This window comes from Hippocampus comes, unplaced genomic scaffold, assembly GCF_001891065.2.
Source record: "Hippocampus comes isolate QL1 unplaced genomic scaffold, H_comes_QL1_v1.1 scaffold62, whole genome shotgun sequence".
NCBI lineage: Eukaryota > Metazoa > Chordata > Actinopteri > Syngnathiformes > Syngnathidae > Hippocampus > Hippocampus comes.
Genome location: NW_017806062.1, coordinates 446278 through 468001, shown reverse-complemented (window position 1 = coordinate 468001; position 21724 = coordinate 446278). Strand labels below are relative to the sequence as shown.

Here is a 21724-nt window from a genome sequence, read left to right as displayed (position 1 = left end):
GACCTCCCCCCAGCCTCACTCCGTGCCGTACTTTGAATGCATTCGGAACAGTAAATTGAATATGGACAGTTTGACAGCAAACATTAGCAGCTGAATAGCCAAACACTAGCATCCCAGTGTTGTTGGCGGGGGTCTTTCATCCCCGTTTTGTTGTGTTGTTTGGCGGCCGGGGGAAGAGCCGAGTGAGCGCCTTTGAAGGCGCGGTACTCGGCCCACATGACATCTGTGGCCCCTGACCCTCAACATAATCGCTGTATGGGATTGCCCCCTCAGTGCCCACTGTGTATACATGCTAGTTCAAATGCCAGCATCAGTTTTCGTTTTTTTTTTTTTTTTTTTTTCGCTCAATGGGTTCATTTACATGGAAAAAAGGGTCCTCCCTTCGCCCGGGGTTGGTTTGAACGAGCTGACTTGAATCGCTGCCCCGCAGTCCCCTTGCGCGCTCATGTATGTGAATGGAGCCACTTGTTGTTGGAAACCTCACTTCCTGCTTCGTTTGTCACTCACAGGATGGGTTAGCGTGACCTTCAGTTTTTTTTTTTTTCTTTCATGAGCTGTCGGTAGCTGGTTTGCAAAGCCGGGGGCTCGCTCGCTATGTTACGCAGGTCAGGTAAAGTGGCTCTTGAAGGTTGTGATGGACAGATTATAAATACACTGACAGGTTCGCATTTATCTCCTCGTCTTTGGTAATTGTCAGCTGGCTCCAGGAGCTTTAGTCATCCTCTCATCCCCCCCGGAGTGACAGGACCCTCCCCGAGTCCGGCAAACACTCACTGTTATCGGTCAAAATGTTGGCTGGTGAACTTTTGTCTGCATACTGCAGCCCTAAGTGTTCTTCTGGAGTGTCCCTTCTGAAGCTTGCGTTTCCTGTCGCGCGGGGTTTCATCAACGGTGGACCCCACAGCGTACGTACGTGATATAAATCAAAAGGTTTTTGCACATATTCCAGTGTAATAGGTCTCTTAGAATCTGATTTTTCCAAATTTTATGCATCTGGAGCCTGGGTTCAGTGCCGTTGGCCATTTACCGCACGGTTAATTCAGCGTTAGCATCTACTCCATGCTCTTGCGAGTGTTTTCATTTTGCATTGGTGTGTTTTGATATTTGGTCCTGTTCAGTAAACATTCTTTTCTTGAACTATATGATTATATTACCATTAATATCCTTTTTAAGATGGTCACTTGGATTACTCGCAACTAACTTTGTGTCTAAAATAAAAAGCCAACATCAGCGAAAGGAAGATGACATCAACTGTGGCCCGCCGCAGTTTGTCTTCTTAATGAGCCAGCCGATCCATTGGGCCCGGCGGTTCCCCACAGAACCGAGAATAACAACAAGAGTCCTGCACAGCGTGTGTCCTTTCATAAATGTTGTCATTTGCTTGGCTTCAGCTGACCCGCAGTCTTCCACTCCGGTGCCCGCTTGGCTTCTTCACCAAACTTCATCCCAACACAAGTTCAAGAATCCGATATGCAAACGCTTGAAATGGATTATTCGCTTTGCGCGGGCGCGGATCAGTCGTTCGTGGCAAATGATCTCACCGCCGTTCTCCCCTGCCCCCCCCTCCACATCAAAGCCTTGCTCTTTGACTCCGCCTCAGTTCCGAGTCAAGAGTATCAATGCCGAGAGGCCGACAATGGCAAACACACACCTCATTGTTGAACTAATTAACATTCTTTTACAACGGCCCGCTGAGAGTCAAAGCACTCCCGTCCCAGGGTGCCAATTAAGTGGACAGTGTACCTTACACTGAACGTAGGTAGGTTGCTTTTGCGTCCACACAAAGGCCGGATACTCTGCTTACCATCCATTGACAGGAAAACGGTGCAGACGGAGTATGATTAAGTGCAATTGCGGTGTCTCGGCCAAAGAAAGGGCAGTCAATTGTCCGCAGCTTAAGTGGGCTTTTAAAAAAAAAAAAAAAAGGTAAACGACTCAACCTTTGTCCCCCTTTGTGCACTTACAGTAGTGCTTTGGAGAGACATGGCGAAAAGAGCTCGGCGGTGGTCCGCTAAAGAATGTGTTTGGGGAAGCAGACCGAATACTTCTGATGAATGTGGATGACAAAAGTTGGCGAGGGGCCCGTGCCGTTTCTTTCTTTCGTGTCATTTCCAACTTGGGAGTCATGTGACATTTCAGAAACTCATTCCCGCTGACACGGACTATCGTTACAGTCACGGCACAAGAATGCGGAATTGTGGAAGGTGCGAGACTGAGGGCCAGATGGAAAACAAAATACATTACGAGATTAAAGTCAACATTTTCACAAGAATAAAAAAATAAATAAAAATTTGGATGTATGTACTGTAAATAGGGACCAGGCCAGCCCACGAATAGCGAAAATCTGTGCATAAATTATGCCCATTGAAATGTATTGGGGGGCGGGGAAAATGCATTATTTGTATATATCTACATATCTCTCAAAAAATTCATATCGTCTGGGTCCTGAAAATAATATACTGCATACTTTGACTGTATGCTGTACAGACTGTACATATTGTATTGTTTGTGCGTGCTCGCATGTGCCTTTAAGAGGCGTGGCCTGGAGGGGAGGGGTATGCTTCCGGCGAGTCTGCGTGAGTGTCCAAGTGGGTGAGAAACAGTCGCTCACCTGTCGCCCCGCCTCACTTCTGACTGTCACCCAGGCCACCACCCTGTCAGTGTCTGTCAATCAAGACACCGCCAGCTATTCCTCCACAGGCCTCCGTCTGTTTCATAATGCACCAGACAGTAGAAACTGGCAGAAAACAGCCGCAGCTGGAATCTGTCACGGGAACCGCCGAAGCGACACGTCTTCAATAAGGGCTGACACATGGCAGCTATTGAAGCGTGGAATCTGTCACGGGAACCGCCGAAGCGACACGTCCTCAATAAGCGCTGACACATGGCAGCTATTACAGCAATCGACTTTAGCCGACAATGTAGCCGCCGAGACATGCTCGGATCTGTCCGGCCGATCGGTTACCGCCAAATCAAATGTACATGGCTTCAGCGGATCAAACGCTTAAGAGCGTCGCACATCAAGTCCAGCCAAATGCTTCTGTTGGCTTGAAATTGCACCGGTGATGAGTCAGCGTTCTGTTGAAAAGAAATAATGTGCGAGCACGACATTTGTGCTCATCTTAACCGATCATAGAAGATAAAACAATGGTGATGAAAGCACAAACTTGAAATCGCGCGAAGAACAAATCCCAGCACTGGTTCATGGATCCGTTGTCTTTGCCGCTTATCCTGTTCATGGTTGCGGGTTGCTGGAGCATGTCCCAGCTGATTTTGGGCGCAAGAGAGACAACTACACTCGGAGCTGGTTACCAGTCATTCACAGGACACATAACAGAGATGAACAACCATTCACGCCGTCACTAAGTGGGACATGAACCCACCTTACCTGAATCAATATAAAGTGAATGCACCGCTACACTGTCAGTGAACTCTCACAATGAGGTTTTTGCTATCAAAGCCTGAAAATAAGTGCATCGCTGCAACCTTTCATATGTTTTAGTGAACGTGAGAAATGTCATCTCACGACATATTTTGTCAAGGTCAGATGATCCGCAAGTTGAAATTATACGGTCACGTTACAATTCACCAATATACGATATGATTGCAGATTTCATTCCTTGTTAAATTTCCTTTCCAATAAAACCGGAGATTTCAGGGTTCAGAGGAAATTTTAGCCAAAAATGTCAAAAATTTCAGCAGGCCGTAGCTCCCAAAGCCCTGCTTCAATTGGCCTAAAATTTGACATTTAGTGTTGTGCCCTCACTATCCACAAGTACACCGAGTTTCATTCAAATCAAAATCTACTTGGTTCAACCCAAGGAACGACCCAGTTTTTGAAGTCTTTGTCTCCACATGCCGTATGATGCAAATCTGCCGCGCCCCTGTTTGGCGACTGCTACTTTAAAGGATACCTGCTCAGTGTGCATGGCCACTGGCTGGTTCCGGTGCGAGTCCGGGCAATCGCCTCTGTCCTGTCATGCTGTAAGTAGCAGCTCAGGACCCGGCAAGTGGCGCATTTTAACCTAATGTGCTTTCGGAGAGGTTATGTACGGCTAATCTGCACTGATTCCGAGGCTACTAAAACACTGACCATATTTTCACCTTCCCGCTCTTCAGATTTTTTTTTTTCTTTATCTCGACTTAAAGCCAATTTCATCTAGCTTCTCCTTGTATTTTCACCTTCCCGCTCTTCAGATTTTTTTTTTTTCCTTTATCTCGACTTAAAGCCAATTTCTTCTAGCTTCTCCTTACATGCTAATCCCTTTGAAGTCAGACGATCTGCAGAGATGAGTCTGTTTAAGGGCTTTAGCGAAGGCTTTGGGCTCCCGAGGTTTTTTTTTTTTTTTTTTTCTTCCTGGAAAATACAAAGCCCTGTTCTGGCTGTGTGCACGGGCGCAGGCGGGCCTGGCGCTGCCTCTGAAACAGGCGCTGGCATGGGTCTCGGCCTCACGACAGCGAGGGGCTGTGCGGCCATTGTGCCAGGGAGTCACGCTCTGCCTCGCGTGCCCGCTGGGGGCATCGCTTGAATAATCTCAACAAGTTCTTTTTTTTTTTTCTTTTTTTTGGGGGGGCTTTTCACTGAGCTAACAGTTTCACACAATCTCTCTCTGTCTGACTGTCTGGAAAGATTGACTGCGGACGAGACAAAGGGACACTTCACTCAAAGTTGAGGCGGTTGGTGAGGTCGATGGACTCCAAAGTATGCACGGCTGGCTCATGTGCGCCGAGAATCATAAAATGCTCCATGAATGTCACTTTATGTTTGATTTGGATTCTCTGCGCCTCTTCTCTTGGTTTTTTTTTTTTAAAAGAATGACAAAACGCCATGGCAAAAATGTGTTTCTCAGCGCTACTCCAGATAGCATAGTTACATTAGTGCGACCAAAACTTGAGAGATGTCCTGGCCAAAGGTAATCTAGGTCATGAAAACAAACAAAATTAAAACAAAAACTGAAAAAAACACTTTCCTTCATGAAATAAAATAGCTATTAAAACTCATTCAGGACCAGCCAATTCTAGACCAAGTCTGAAAAGACGTTTAAAAACGTCTTTGGGAGTGAATGAGTTAAAAAAATAAATAAAAATCCTTGCGTTTATAAGCCTAACTGAAACTAACGCTCATGACCGTGAAAACAGTTTCCATTTTCGTCGATTCATGTCATATATGAGCATTCAGGTGTTATTTTACGTACAATGCTTTATTTCGGCATTGATGTAAAACTGCACATAAGACGGAAGGTCAAATCTTCAGCCTGAAAGCTAATTTCTCTTGGTGCAAGCGCTTTCCTTTTTTCAAGACGATGTGGAATTTATTGCACTTTTTTTGCAGCATCATTCCACAGCTTGCCACTGTTATGTCACTGGAATTCTGATAAGCGAAGGCCTGCTGGCTAATACACGTCCGCTGAAGGTATCATGCTCTCTTAGCCTCGATGATAACAGCCTGCGTTGGATCATTAGTTCCTATGCAATGACCCTTTTTTGCTGGCGGGTTTTGGTGGTGATCATAAAATACTTTACCACCTTAAAATTCGACTGTACTGCTTTTGCGTCCGTATTATCTGGCCTTGGTAGCGGTGCTGTATGCCCTTCTTCACCGTGTTTCTGTCTCCACTCAGGCGACAGGGAGACGACAGTGTCTTTGGAGGGTCGGGGGGACATGGGCGATGTGTTGGACTCTGTCCGCGCCGCCATTCACGAGCGGGACGCCGACGCCTCCAACGGAACGCAGCCCAGGAACCTGCGCAGACGCAAGCGCTTCCTTTCCTACCCGCGCTACGTCGAGCTGATGGTGACGGCCGATGCCAAGATGGCACGTCACCACGGACGCAATCTGGAGCACTACATCCTCACAATCATGTCAGTAGTAAGTAAAAATGTTTCTCAAAATTATTACATCAAATCTTCCCGGTTATCTTGGGAGCGGGGTTTGTTTGCGGGACTATTGTGGGGCTGTGAAAAGGGCTACGTCATTTTAAGAAGTTTGGGAAATCCTGTTCTACTCGTCAGCTGACCCGAAGCACCAAGCAGGCTTCGGGTTGTCGAGTTGTCGGAGCTCAGAGAGGTGAGGTGGACAGAGACCGTTTGTAGATTTCCAGACAAATAAAAGAATCTTAAAATGAACTCTAAAATGTCAGACATAGAGTTATATGCTCCCTCCTACGTGTTCCAGTTAGGAGGTGAGAAGCAGTATTTTGGACCACCTGGAAATGCTTGAGGAAGACTCCAAAGTGCAGTTCACACCAATTACTGTAATAATTTCGTATTTAGACAAGGCTTTGTCAGCCTCTTGTGTTATCTTTGGGCGTTTCAGAAAGAGCACGGAAAAATACGTGGATTGGTGATTTTTCATTCGTGGACCACAAATATACATTGTATGACAATATCGACATTTTGTCAGAATATTGGAGGAAGCCGAGGTCAACTCACTCAAGCACAGGAATGCAGAAATTCCCAATGTGACCCGAAAAACTGTGAGGCAGATGTTCGAACGACGAGTCCACCGCGCTGCCCCTTCCCCGTGGTTCATCGAGTTCATTTCATCAAACGGCCATTCCTGTTGACTCAGCACTTAACGTCGGTGCTTGACAAAGAAACAGGAGGCGAGCCGCTGATCAAGATGAGTGATGTTAAAATTGACTACTTAGGAGGTAGCTGGTCCCGGGTCAAAGCAAATGTCCCCCTCATTAACTTGAGTGAACGAGTAATGATTGTCAGTGTGACGTCTCAAAAAAAGGGTCCAGTCAGGTACAGTCGAGACTGTCAAGCAAACCGTTTGACATCCAAACATTCCTCCTGCCAGCGTTTACATGAGCGGACCGACAATGAAGACACATGCTCCCAGTGGAGTCATAAAACAAGCACCTCAGTAGGAAGAGCTGATTGGTGCGGATCCAGGAAGACTTAGCTGCTGGCGTCGGTATTTGATATTGAACTGCATGTCATTCTATAGCGTTTGCTAAATATCGAGGCTTTTATATGGAGATGGTTTCTAAATACTATGAGGCAAATATTTAGCTTTATTATTAGCTTTAGCTTTATTAATATTTAGTGTTTCTTTGGCTTTAACTGACACTTTGAAAAAACGGAGCAGTCTCAAATAGGTGGTGTGAAGAGACGGAGAATATATGTGACGTTTTTTTTTTTTTAATCTTCTTCAGTGGTGATTATTTTTTTGGGGTAAAATTTAGACTTTAGTGGTTTTTAATGCTATTGTTATATTAGGAAGCAGCAAACTTACATTTATATTAACAAAAAAAAACAACAACAGTATTTCTGATAATTTTTTGAGGGGTGGACGGGCAGGCGGTATGTCACACGTGTTGCTAAGCAGATTTCATCGAGCTCAAAGACAACTCTTCTAATTTTTTTGTTTGTTTGTTTGTTTTTTAAGCACACCAAATCATCTGAATCAAGGTTCCGTTCTATGTTCATGTGTGAGGGTGGGGGTGGTGGGGGTACACAGAGCAAGGTCCTTTGTTATACTTGGACGAAGAGCGAGCAAAGACAGGCCCAGGCCGTGTTTACGTCCCCCCCTCAGGGCTGAGACGAGCTAAATGTTTATAGTGTACTAATGAGTTCCTGTCAGGAGGCTGCGCACGGCCTCAGGAGACCGCTTGCCGACCGTGACAGGGGTGCACCGGTGGAGCGAGGGAAGTGGAGGGGAAAACGAGCGAGGGAATGTTTGGTCAGCGAGCTATGCTGAAGCTTTAAGTCGGCCGCTGTGTTCAAGGCGTCTGTTGGGGGTAATGAAATCTGCTTTTCAGGCCCTGGATATTATATGTCGGTCCGCGTCAAGTTGCCTCCAGTGAACTGGTTATTTGTGTTCTTCCCATTCCAAGCGCACAGCGGTGGCTCAGGTTTTTTGGAGGTTTGCATTTTTTTTTGTCTGTGCCTTGTCTTTGTTACAGGTAGCGGCGGTGTACAAGGACCCCAGCGTGGGAAACCTCATCAACATCCTGATTGTCAAGCTTATCGTCGTCCACAATGAACAGGTAGACCTTGACCTTCGCGCAGGTGTCCGGAGATGTGGGACACTGACCGCTTTGTTGTGTCAAAGCCTTTGGAGAGGCGAACAAGAGGCGCTATAGTGTGGCAGCCAGCCATCTGCACGGGAGGGAGATGACTCGGGGCAGGCACCTTTGGCGTTACTGCTTGGTGTGCTTTTCGAAAGTGATATTGGCATGGATGCCGCTGTTAGTGGGACCGGACGACGACGTTGCTGCGTCAATCAAATAACTTTAATAAGACTGGTCAACACACATCATAATGCAAAGAAGGTTTCAACAGTTTTGGGGTATTTTGATGTTGCTTGAATTGTCTTTTATTGAAGAGATGTCTTTGAAAGGAAATGGCACGTTTAGAGGACTGACAAGTCCATTCCAAAATCTGGAAAATGACAACAAAAAACTCTTGGCATCATACCCTCTCGAACTGAGCCGTCAATCCATCCATCCATTTTCTGATCCGCTTATCCCCACAAGGGTCACGGGGCGTGCTGGAGCCTATCCCAGCCGTCTCCGGGCAGTAGGCAGGGGACACCCTGAACCGGTTGCCAGCCAATCACAGGGCACACACAGACGAACAACCATCAGCGCTCACACTCACACCAATTAGAGTGTTCCATTAACCTGCCACGCATGTTTTTGGAATGTGGGAGGAAACTGGATTACCCGGAGAAAACCCACGCAGGCACGAGTGGGTGAACATGCGAACTCCACACAGGAAGGCCGGAGCTGGAATCGAACCCTGCACCTCTGCACTGTGAGGCCGACGCGCTAACCAGTCGACCACCGGGCCTCTTTCAAATCAAACCGCCCTTGAATCGTTCTACATCTATCGAAAACCATATCGAATCGTCTTTTGTGGGGAGACGAGCACCCCTGATATGCGTCCAGTTTTCTTTCATTTTTGACATGACATATCATATATACGCGAAAGACGGCAATCGCTATCGCAAAGAGTGTAAACAGTGGCAGTCTTCCTCGAGATTAGCGTGGATGTTTCCATCGCAGCCCCGAAGGCTATTTCACGGCCTCTCCCTCCAAAACAGGACGGCCCCACCGTGAGCTTCAACGCCGCCACCACTTTGCACAACTTCTGCACCTGGCAGCAGAAGCAAAACGTCAAGGACGACAGCCACCCCTCTCACCATGACACCGCCCTCCTCATCACCAGGTACACTTGCCACCGGCGTTCGCTCATTTTCCTCCAAAAGATATATAGATTTATTTATATGTCTTTTTTTTTCTCCCTCAGGGAGGATATATGCCGCGCAAAAGACAAGTGTGACACTCTCGGTAAGGCTTTTCCCTTTTTTTTTTTCCTTTTTTTTCCCCCTTCCTCAAAATTAACTTTCCACTCCAAGCTCATAAAACTGTGCTTTAATGCGTTTATGACAAGATGGCTAATAACATTGTTGCGAAGGGGGCAGAGCGGCACAAAGCGGCGTTAATCCCTCTTCACTAATGTTTTAATAGTTTCATCAATCATAAGCAGCACATGTTCATCCCCAGATAAATGCGTGTCGTACATGGCCTATGCGTGTGTTTCGCAGGCCTCGCAGAACTGGGGACCATGTGCGACCAGTACCGCAGCTGTTCTATCAGCGAGGAAAACGGAATCAGCGCCTCCTTCACCATCGCTCACGAGCTGGGTCATGTGTGAGTTGCAAATGCACGCGCGCAAACACGCTCGCGTACCACGTCGGCGCTCGCAGCGCCAACAAAAGCGTTCTTATCAAGCGCGGGCAGACACGCAGGTGCAAAACATAATGCGAAGAAAGAGCTTGACTTTTAATTACGTGCCCGCAGCTTTGGGGAGTGAACCCTTTGAGTGACACAAAACTCTTGTGAAATTCTCTAAAAAAAAATAATCATAAAAAAATACAAAGCGCTCAACAATACGTGACTGCAGTGAGTAATTCATAACTGGAACATTTTTTATTTGTTCATCCCTGTTGTTTGATTTGATGACAGATTTCCGGTCTCTAACCATTGACTCATTCAAAGATTGACCCGTGCCCGAGCTCCTCTTCAATGCGATAGATAGGACCAAGGTGGGGCGCAACGTTTCAGTGCGCTGAGATGATTTACGTCGCATCCTGGCTCAATCTCTGCGCACACATCACTTTCGGGGTGATGTAATCAGGGCTAATTTGCATAAGACGGCACTGCCTCCTGCAAAAAGGGTAACCTCACCAATGCGAGAAAAAGACTTTTGGTTGTTAGTTATGTTCTGTAGGTCGGAATGATTCGTTGCATTGTGATACGCTGAAACACAATTTCCTTCTGGCAAGTTGCATGTTAAATTGTAATTGCATTTGGGTTATTTTCACAACATTTTCAGCCTTAGAGTATTTCAACGATTAAGACACAAACCACGGAAGGAACTCATTCTATTTTACATTTATTAATTATCCGGTCAATTATTCCAACGCTGAAGGAGTTTTCCAACTGCTGACTGTTGTCAGATGTGTGAAATGGAAAAAGTACTTTCGTGGATCATCTGTATCCAAAAGCCCAGGTGGAAACCATGGACACATTTATCAAGTTAGGCTAAGCCGCTTGTCAGTTTGGAGTTCTCACAGTTTCCAAGAGTCCCGATTGGGAAGAATGGGGCGGGGCTCTCAGGAATCTGCAGCCATATCTGTCTGCACATCTTTTTATGCGAAAGTTTCAGCAGCTGTCGGGGTCATTTGACGTGATGCAGTTGGCGCGGTCCTCTCGGCGTGTTCAGTCGTCACGTTCACAGGCGAGACTGTTTAGCGGGCCTGGGAAAGCCAGTGTCAGGTAGTGGGAGCCACTCAACGGCATTGCATCGGATTAAGGACCCAATTTGCACTAATGGATTGGAGGCCATTCTCAAATGGCTCAAAGGGCCCCCCTAGCGCTGACAGCCAATCTTAATCGGGTTTATGGTTAAACGGCTTGCCTCGTAAATGGACAAAAATGGACAAAAGGCAATCCATTATTTGACATCAGGCCACATTGGATCGATCGGTATCCAACGGATGTACTGAATTGTCAATTGTGTCCAAGGGTTAAACTGCAAAACTGCTGTTCAACTCTAAAAATATTTAGTCGTTCGAGCTCTGGCGTGTAGACATAACACAAAGTGCAAAAAAAAAAAAACCTCGCCCCATTGCCACTACATCGAGCAATGAAGTTTGCACCACCTATCCGAAGCTAGCGCTAATCTATGTTTACAGCAAAACTCGATTCCTTTCCATTTTGGCTTTGACGTGATAGCAGGTGCGTGTTGTCTGGTTGTTTCTGCGCGATTGGGCTGCGGATCTTCCTAATTTGTGTCAAAATGTCATCATGTCTCATTTAATTCAAACTGTCAGAGTGGCGCACCCACTGGAAGCGTGTTCATCAACTCGCAGACATTCCAGGTAGCCTCAGTGTGGGTATTTCAGACGCATGGGCATGCCTCCAACTCGATTCCTGCTGTGCCGCTGCCGATTGATTCCTCTTACTGATGCGTCTCCCCGAGGGGCCACAAAATGGACTGATTTACAGCCTCATTACACTGCAGCCTGTTATCTCTTCAAGGCCTTCAAGACTGCATGCTTATTCGAGCTGTAAATCCACGTCGAGTAAATCGACGTCGACACACCCGCACATCGGGAAATCACAACAAGTACTGCACGCGAACCTCAGCGATGGTGTAAATCTTGTCAGAATCAGCCAAAAGAATAATTTATGTGTGTACAACCTAATTCGGTGGCAAAGGCTCAATAGTTTCCCGGGTTTTAGGCCAACTTTTCAAGGGGGCCAGAGGCGTCCTGCCAACCGTGCTTGAGGTTTGTGTGCTAGCGCGTGTGTGTGTGTGTGTGTGTGTGTGTGTGTGTGTGTGTGTGTGCGTAGTGACATTGCAGCCAGAGCTGACCCACATCCTGTTGTAAACATCTCAGACATCATACAGCTGCGCGGGGCTGCTGTGTGTAAATACGCACGCGCACATGTGCATGCAAGAAGTAGTGCAACCGGTCCGGATTCTGCACATCATCAAGAAAATAAGACTTTATGAGCTTGCCAATAGCAGACGAGCAGGATGAACTCATTAATTTGCAGATGCACGGCGGCGCCCTTCATTTTATATACATCAGCTCTGGTTTTGTGTTTATGAGAAGCCAAGGGAACGTATGCTATCTTTTTTTTTTTCGACTCTGTCATTAGAGGCATATGTTTTATTTTATATGTCAAAAGACTCTGTGCCAAAAAATCTTGCTCACTTTGCGCCAGCAAGACCAATAACGTATAAATCTGAATGGATTAGCTGAGATTAGTGGATCAACCGAAAAGAAACACCAGATGATTTGGTTATTATGCGCAATGATATGTATGGTTGCTTTCTAAATCCATTTAATCTGCATAGTTTCAATTACATTTGATTGTAAATATTTTATCTTATGTTTATTGAACTACTTGGCATAAAAATAAACTTACTTTACAGGCAAATAGTGGCTAATGCTAGAAGCCGACCTTGGCAGTCAAACACGCTGCCCAGACTTCATGCTCATAAACTGCTCATTTGATAACAAGCGAAGACACAAAAAGCAGCTGGCATGTTGGCTCCTCTCTAGTTAGCGGCGAAGGCGAGCCGCTAATGCATTAGCCCTCAACCCCGCTGCCTGTACTTCACAAACCGCTCAACTGTTAGTTACAATACCCAAAACAACTTGTTCGTCGAATGCTAAAGGTCATTGCATTTGGAAATACGCTCCGAGCACGCACTGATTCAATCCGACGGCTTGCAAACTCAGAATGCGATTGAAATTGTTGTTCTGTTATTTGGAGTGCAGCAAAAACGGAGAGCTGGTGCGCGCTCTCGATGCTCCAACTGGGTACATGGTGCAAGTCCAGATGGAAACAGTTCAAGCTTTAGCTGCTGATTGGTTTAGAACATAGGCTGTGTTTGGAAATTAACAGGAGGGGAGCGCGCTCTGCCTCTCCGAGTTTTGTACGGGTGTCAGAGTCATTTCCTGAATGTGTTCCAAGTTGTTTTTTGCGACTCTCTGCCTGTACTTTAGATTTACAAACTGCTCATACAAAAAGCAGATTGTTTGTCGAGTGCTAGCGAGTGAGCGCATAAATGCTAGTGGTCGGTGATAGCAGTTGCACTGGCAGGACAACTGAGAAACTACTCAATTGATAACCAGTAATGAAGCGAAAAAACAAAAAACAAACAACAACAACAAAAAAAAACCAAAGCCAGTCAACTACAAGCCACGAGTCGCTATTGATAGTGGCAAATGTTGACAGGCGCTACCACTACCTGGACTTCAAACTCACAAACTGCTCATTGAATAACACGTGGTGAAAAAAAAATGGTTAGCCAGAGGCTAATGCTAACAGCTGTTAGTAAGCACCTGTCTGACTTCAAACTCACCAACTGCGCATTTAATAAGACGTCACAATACAAACTAAAACAACCAGCTAGTCGACAGCAAGTTAGTTAGTGGCTATTTCTAGTTGCAACCGTTACAACAGTCGATCAAGACCACTGTCTGGACTTCAAACTGAGTCTGGTCCTTTTACTTGCTTCTCCCAATATTTTGAACACAACATCAACATACACAAAATCCGTAACTGTCTGGGGATTCGATAAAATGGATGATACTAATTTCATCCAAACAACACACGTGAATCCATCTTGTATTGTCTTTATTAATGTGTGCTCTGTTTGCGTGTCCTCCTTTCCCCTCTGAGTTAAGCTGTTTGAGAATGTGAGACGGCGAACTTTACCCTTTGAGGGGTGAGCTGGAGGGTTTTCACCAGCCAGGTGATGGAGGTTATTGGACACTTTTGAGCAGTGTCGTCAACGTATTCCCTGCACTACTTACGGTCCACTTTAAATCCTGTATTTTACAGTTACTGGCATTTATGTACAAAGAATTTACTTACTAGTTGTTGTTTTTTGTTGTTGTTATTTTTTTTTATTTTTTTTTTTAACAAAACTACAAACTAGATCATTTGGTAAGGAAGGTGTTGCAGGATTCTGTGACAATAAACTGCGGTAGATTCCCATGTTTTGGCGTGTGTGTGTGTGTGTGTGTGTGTGTGTGTGTGTGTGTGTGTGTGTGTGTGTGTGTGTGTGTGGCACGACTTGTGTGTTCGTTGGAAACGGGCTGAACGTGAATTTTGTGACGCTTATCCTCCCGGCCCGCGACTCAGCCACTAATCGGCTGATAATCACTTGTGTGTTCTACACAGCTCTATGGCCAGCGTCACAGCACCGGATTGTGGATCAACTTTCATTCCATCAGTGTAAAACGTCCAAACATAATGCAAAAGAAGGCTAACTTTTACTCATGAGTAATATACAGGGCAGCTTACCAGTCAGTGGCAAGTGAGAAACTAGCCTAGTGCTTCATCTTGTCGTTAGCATTGCAAACATTCTTTTACTATCTGTTCATGACCCACCCAAAATGGTTCAGCGACCCGCCAGTTGAGAATCCCTGCTCTACTTCAATGTTCCCAATCCTCTGCTTTTTCTGTGTCTCTTTCTAACAGATTCAACATGCCTCATGACGATAACCCCAAATGTCGGGAGGCCGGCATGAAGCACCAGTATCATGTCATGGCTCCCACTCTCAACCATGACACCAACCCCTGGTCGTGGTCCAAGTGCAGCCGCAAGTACATCACAGAGTTCCTTGAGTATGTACACGATAATCTTAGCAGTCTACCCGATTGCCCGGACTTTACACTCACAAACTGTTCATTTGATAACAAGTGATGATGCAAAGAGATAACAGCTAGCTAATAAACATCTCACTCATTAGCAGCTACAACTGGCTCATTAGCAGCTAACACTAGTAGCGGACGCTCCTGCCTGCACTCCAAACTTACTAACTGCTCATTTAATAACAGGAGTTGAGGCAAATAAGCAAGCTAGCTAATGAACTGCCCGATGTTTAGAGACTACCACTAGATCATTAGCAACAGTAGTTGTTGAGCCCATAGCCTGAACTTCAAACTCACAAACTATTCATTCATGTAAAAATGCAAACGGCAACTCACTTGTTGACCAATGGATACTTAGTCGCTAAGCCACTAATGTTAATAGAAATCCTATCTGGAATTCAAACTCACAAACGGCTCATTTGATTAGTGAATATGCTACAGACAGCTCAACCACTAGCTCATCAATGGCTAATGCTAGTATTTGACCCCAATAATCTTGTTTACTAAAATGTTTTACGACTACTATGAGGCCTCGCTACTATCCATGGCATTAGCAGGCTTTGCTAATGAGGATAGCGATTATAATTGTAAATACACACACTGCATATATAAACATATTTCTCCATGGACATCATTACCCAAGAGGGCTCAATTGTACAAATATTCACAAAGGACTGCCTTGTTGACCAAATGAACCTTGCGAAGGCGTTTTTCGGCAAGTGCTCATTTGCAGTTATAAGGTTGAGCATCCCATTTTGGTTGCAGTTTGATGAGATGGAACATTCCAGCATAGATTAGAATCCTTCATGAATCTCTTGTGTTTTGAGGATTTCTGTGCAGCACCGACGACAATGTGCGCCTGTGAAATGGTCAGATTACGCGCTTGTGTAGCGACGGCTTGAGTGTGTGAGCTGCATTGGTGGGAAATACCCTTGAGAGCGCTTTTTGAAGTCGCTCTCAAGCTAACAATGATGAGTATTGATTCAGACTTCTCCCGTGGGTCCACCTGGTTTGAGTATGTCCATGTTTTGGCTGCACATTCTCATCCCAATGTCGTGCCGGAGCACCCCCCCCACCCCCAAAAGACCACTCAAACGTCCTCTTTTTGACATCACTTGCTGGAGGGAACCCCCTCCCCGCCACCGCCCCCTGCAATGTCATTTAGAGTCCAACCAGACATAAAGAAACCATTCATTCCATTCCTGGCTGGGTGCCGAATGATTCAATCCAATTCTGGATATAAAAGTCTGAAAAAGACCACAATCATGAATATTTTTTTTTTTAATTATTATTATGAATACATTTACTCATAAAGCACTTTTCATTTTGTCAAAATCTCAAAGTGCAACAAAGCATGCTAAAAATCAAAAGGTATATATATAATAAATTATATATATATATATATATATATATATTAGTTATATACTCTTATTCACGCGGTACATTTTAAGTCATCTATAAGCTTCCACGGATATTCATTCGCATTGCAGTGCTATAGCCAATTCTGCATTCTGTAGAACTTTCTTCTCCGTCTGTGACATGCACGCATTCGCCATCTCCAAAAGTCATGTGATTGCGATCAACCTTTCGTGACTCCCAACGTCTGCCAGGTGTGGTGGACAATAAGAACAGACTGACTCGAATGGAAAAAAAAAATGGTATTTTGAAATTAAGAAGTGACCACATGAATGTCTCTCTCTCTCTCTCTCTCTCTCTCTCGGCCGAATATTAATTCAGTTTGAGAGCTGCTGAGAGATTTGATAATAAGTAACGATTTTATTGAAGTTTCACAATTTGTGGGTAATTGGGACTCACTCCACAGCAGATGCTCAACCCTTTGAGTCTAAACTGCAAAGGAATGCCCCGTACGCAAATGCCACCACTGGCTAATTTAAGCAACCAGAACGACTTGCTCGCAGACACGAATTTCAGAAATAGGCAGATAACAAAACATTTCCTGTTTAAATTTCACATTTGACGTATAGGCACAGACACTTATAGACACGTATAGACACAAACCTCACAGACAGAGTCCTAGCTCTCCGTAGACAAGCCATTAAAAAATAAATAAATGCGCGCACAGATTTTACATGTTGTCTTTAGTTTGCGTTTCAATGTCGTCTTTCAAGTCTTTTTTTTTTTTGGGCTACAATTGTCCAAACTGCAGCCTTTTTGCCAGTGGCGGAAATGAAAGGCGACCGACACAAAGTGATGCTCGCTGAGGATAATCCCGTATAATCGCCGGTCTGTCACTGCAGTCTTTGCTTTGTGCTCACAGGTGTTGCAGCTTCTCCATCCACGATGAGGTTTTGTCGTGTCAGACATGTTGCATAATAACACGCTTCCTCCTCGTCGTTTCCTTTTTTTTTTGACTTCTCCACAAAAAAGCGTAGATTCTGGCAGCCTAACGTGTTTGACTTTGGCCTTTTCACAAGTGCCAAGTGATGATTTTGTACGTGGCGGCGCGCATCCACGCCAGCTGTGTTTGCACATTGGTGGTTTCAGGGAGGGGTTCATACAGGGAGCAGTCTGTCATTACGCTCTAATCCAGGCACGGTTGAGGATTGAGGCAATTTAATCGAGGTGCTTTACGAGTCCAAACTCTCTTGTTTGCCTTCGGCGCAGAAAATAACGCCCAATAAAAGGTATTGCAGATCCTTTTCCGTCCAATCTGATGTTGTACACGCTTTGTTGCGCTTGACTCCGTCTCCACCCATGCTCATGTCTACTCGCCTAATTTGCGCTTCATTCACTTGACTGGTGTTTTGATTTAACACAGCACCGGCTATGGGGAGTGCCTTTTGGACGAGCCCGTAAGCAGGACGTATGAGCTGCCCACCCTCCTCCCTGGGCAAATCTACAACGCCAACAGACAGTGTGAACTCATGTTTGGACCCGGTTCCCAAATTTGCCCTTACATGGTAAGTGGGCTTGTAGTGAAAAACAAGTTTGGGGGGGTTCCTCAGGGATTTGAAAAATATGTTGATTTTTGTTGTTTTTATTTGAGTTTTTTAGATATTTATTTTAATAATTTTAAGTGAGTGTTATCAAATATTTAACTTTTTTTTAAAAATCGAAAAATATTTTCATGAAATTGTAGTTTGTGGAATATTTAATTTTATTTTAATTGATTGGAATGGTATACTGTATTTAATTTCATTTTAATAGCTTGTTTTTCAAAATATTTAGTTTGAGATGACATTCTGTAAAATTTGTTTTTGTGTTACTTTTTTATTTTATCAATGCAATAATTTATTTTTATCTCACTTGAACAATCAGATATACAACCATTATTTTGATTTATATTTAAAAAATACATTGCTCTAATTTAATACTTAAAAAATATTTTTTTTCCAATATAGTAAGGTGTAATATTCATAAGTACACTGCTGATTTAATTCATTCATTCATTCATTCATTTTCCGATCCGCTTATCGTCACAAGGGTCGCGGGGGGTGCTGGAGCCTTTCCCAGCTGTCTTCGGGCAGTTGGCAGGGTAAACCCTGAATTCGTTGCCGGCCAAACGCAGGGCACACAGAGGCGAACGACCATCCGCGCTCACACTCACACCTAGGAACAATTTAGAGTGGTCAATCAGCCTGCCATGCATGTTTTTGGAATGTGGGAGGAAACCGGAGTACCTGGAGAAAACCCACGGCAAACACGGGGAGAACATGCAAACTCCACACAGGCAGGCCGGAGCCAGAATCGAACCCTGCACCTCTGCACTCTAAGGCCGACCTGCAAACAAGTCGAGCATGGTGCCGCCACTGCACTTTCATTTCATTTTAATTGGGTTTTTAATGAAATATCATTAGTTACCCCCTACTATTTGTGGCACCGTTTCTAATTAAAAGTCGGAATTTTCGACATAAGTGCATCTCAGGGCAACGAGGGGCTACTTCTAATCCCAAGACATGAAAGGAAAATATTTTAAAGGCACAGCTTGCAACTGCTGTCGGTGATTTTTAATTTTCAAAACTCCAATCATGGCTGAAATGCTTCTCGGGTTGTGTTGGAAACCTGGCAATTTACAGATGATTCATTGCTTCTAAGGTTTTTTTTTTTTGTAATTTACCCAGAAACAATGTAAAAGGCTGTGGTGTACAAGTGCAGAGGGAGACCATAAGGGATGCCGTACACAACACATGCCGCTGGCTGACGGGACTGAATGTGGACATGGAATGGTGAGTGCGTTTTAAAAAAAACAAACAAAAAAAACGTTTTTGAATGACAGTTTGATTTGGGTTTCATTTATTTATCTATTTTTTGCACCCATGTCTGAGTCATTTGTTTTAAGTGTCTGCTGGTAACGGGTCCGACTCCTTGGCAATGCATTACAAAGAAGAAAAAAAAGAGTGCATTAAAATTGTCATAATTGTCTTCATTTATTTATTTATTTTGAATCATAAATTCTCGAGCCAGCTGCCAAAACATTTTGGATGATTGTGTGCTTCTGAATTTGTGAAGAAGAAGGCCAGCAAATGGAGCTTCATTGCCCCGCCGCCCCCGGCTAATATACGCATAAACCCATCTCATAATTGCTTGAAAGTGTCTCTGGATATTCACCCAGTCTGGCTATCTCATGTCATGGGAGGAGACACACGGCGCGGGTGGCCAATAGTCATCCCTCGCTGTACATAACGCCGAGCAAGAACGACAGGGAACTGCTCACTCACAGACACATTTTTAGAACCAGAACGATCGTGAAAGATTGACTCGGTTGTTTAATTCCACACGTAATTGGTCGTCATATAGCCCACAGACCCCGCTATTTGTAGAGAAGCCAGTCAAATGTTGCTTTTCCAAACGAGGGAAAAACGGCCCATTTTATCTGCATGAAGGATTCTATGTAAACCAGTCAGGTGACCAGCGCTTTTCTTTTGGCCTCCATGTTGTCCGGGAGGCCCCAACCCCCATTAGCCTTCATGTTCTCTTCACCCTGGGGTGCTATGCTAATTAGGGCTGAGACGGCGGGTAGGTTGCTGAGGTTACGTGCAAAGAAAAAAAAAAAGGAGGCCGAGGAGGGCAGGTTGCAGAAAATGAAAGAAAACTCGGAAGAAGAAAAAAAAGGCAAGGGTGAGGTAAAGACGCCGCGCCTTTGAAAGAGGACGCGGCCAGGCCGTTCACAGTTGAGTCACCTTGTGGTGAACCCGTGACCCCCAAGCCCTCTTGATGCGGCGGCTGAGCGGGTCAGCGGTCAGGGCCGTAACAGAGCTTGCCAGCAGCCCTCGCAAAGGGCGCTCCCCTCCTGCGGGACGAGAGCCAGGAGGAGGCGCGAGAAGAGGGAGTTTGGTGTTGAGGACGTGTTTGAGCGAGCGAGGAAAGCCTTCTCTTCCCTCCTTCACCCTTCTGTCCTCTCGAAGACGACGTGTCCTATCCGCCATTCTTTCTTCTTCTTCTTCTTTGTCTTCAATGCCCCACAATCTTCCACTTGAGGTTAAGCGTTGATGGCTAACATCTTCATCCAACTACAACAACCGCACTAAAGAGTAATGGTCCTGTGGTTGCGCCGCTCTCACTCTGCACAGACGCATTGAAGAGACTTTTCATTAAACCTCCTTCACCTCACTTGCACCCGACCCAGTCCAATGGTTGATGAAGCTTCATCGGAACTGTCTAGACATTGATTAGCTTGGAACCGTGTGACATTTAGCCCAATCGCCCTCACCCGCAACATACTGTTCCACGCTCGTAACCTCGGGCCGGAGAAAAAAACTGCAAAGAACTTAGTTCCTTCCCTGCTGCCCTCCAACTCTGAAAACAGCTGACAGGAGTAACAGTTGTGATGCTATGTTCCCCCCACAATCCTATTTTGCTCAACGTGTACTGTTGCAATATTACAACCCGATGGAATGCCTTTATTTTGGATTGCCCTGCCTCCATTGTATACCGTTTCCATCGAGATGTACCCAAAATTCTTGGCAGTAGAGTTCATTTCTGCCATGATCAGAATCAGAAACAGATTTATTGGCCATGGATGCAAGAAACACACAAGGAATTTACTTCCCAGTTACAACGCATTCAAAGCAACATAGACAACACAGCAATCACCAACAGAGAGAGACAGGATGAATAAAGTTTATTCTACTCTTTTATTTATCTTTTAATCTCAGATATAATGTTTTTTTTTCCTCATACTATGTTGGCATCCATGTCGACGGCAAATAATTTGTTTGCAGAGCGGAAACATGTCTCCGTCCTCTTCAACTCATTTTAACAGCGAATTTTCCTGCAGACGTAACTAAAGCTATTGGCTGAAAAATGCCCATTTGTATTCATCATTTTCAGGCATTTCCGAATGTGATTTTACAAACACAAAACATCCAAACTGATTCGTAGTATCGGTAACTCATGATTTAATATTCAAAATTATTTTGGCAATGACTTTGCCAGATTCATAAGTCGCGAATTTTCCTTCCAAGGTTTCTGATGTGATCCGCTGCCTGCAAGTGGCAGATGTGTGCTTCTCCGCTCCTTGTTCGCTCATCTTCAGAGAATTTCCACACGTGGCAAGGATGAGCCGATTATCGTTTGACCGTCAAAGGTCACTGTGACTTCACGTTGTTGGCCAGGATTCAAGAATTCATCTGCTCATTATGACACCGTATCACATGTGACTGTCAAGGGGGCGGGGGCAAAGGGGATGGAGGGGGAGGAGACAATAGCGAGATGACATTTTGAAAGGTCAAATGTAGATGATGTGATTAAAAGTCTTTTAAGGCGGTCTCTGCATGACTGAGACTTCACAAATTTTAGTGTATAGTTTATTTTAGGCGTCTCCAACATTGACCGTCTGTCAAGGTATCATAAAATTTGGCAAATTGAACAAAACTGGCCAGAAATGACACTCATATGCACGCTGTATGTCTTTTGGAAACAAGGGAGTGTTTACATTTCCTTTCTTTGTCTTGCAACAAGAAGTCGTGAGGTTCAGGTCTAAGGCCGCGTGGGGACATGGGCCATAGCTTTGACTCAGAGGCGTGTGTGTGTGTGTGTGTGTGTGTGTGTGTGTGTGTGTGTGTGTG

At 44.9% G+C, this 21724-nt stretch overlaps 1 protein-coding gene across 1 annotated transcript in view; it reads left to right on the top strand.

Annotated features, from left to right (window-relative positions):
* Positions 1-21724, top strand: part of LOC109529866 (A disintegrin and metalloproteinase with thrombospondin motifs 20) — a 94625-nt gene that overhangs the window by 14085 nt on the left and 58816 nt on the right. The window contains exons 4-11 of the mRNA XM_019893363.1: positions 5622-5869; positions 7914-7997; positions 9056-9180; positions 9262-9302; positions 9560-9665; positions 14523-14669; positions 17476-17617; positions 18779-18883. Coding sequence (XP_019748922.1) covers positions 5622-5869; positions 7914-7997; positions 9056-9180; positions 9262-9302; positions 9560-9665; positions 14523-14669; positions 17476-17617; positions 18779-18883 — 998 coding nt within the window. The remainder of the gene's footprint in view (positions 1-5621; positions 5870-7913; positions 7998-9055; positions 9181-9261; positions 9303-9559; positions 9666-14522; positions 14670-17475; positions 17618-18778; positions 18884-21724) is intronic.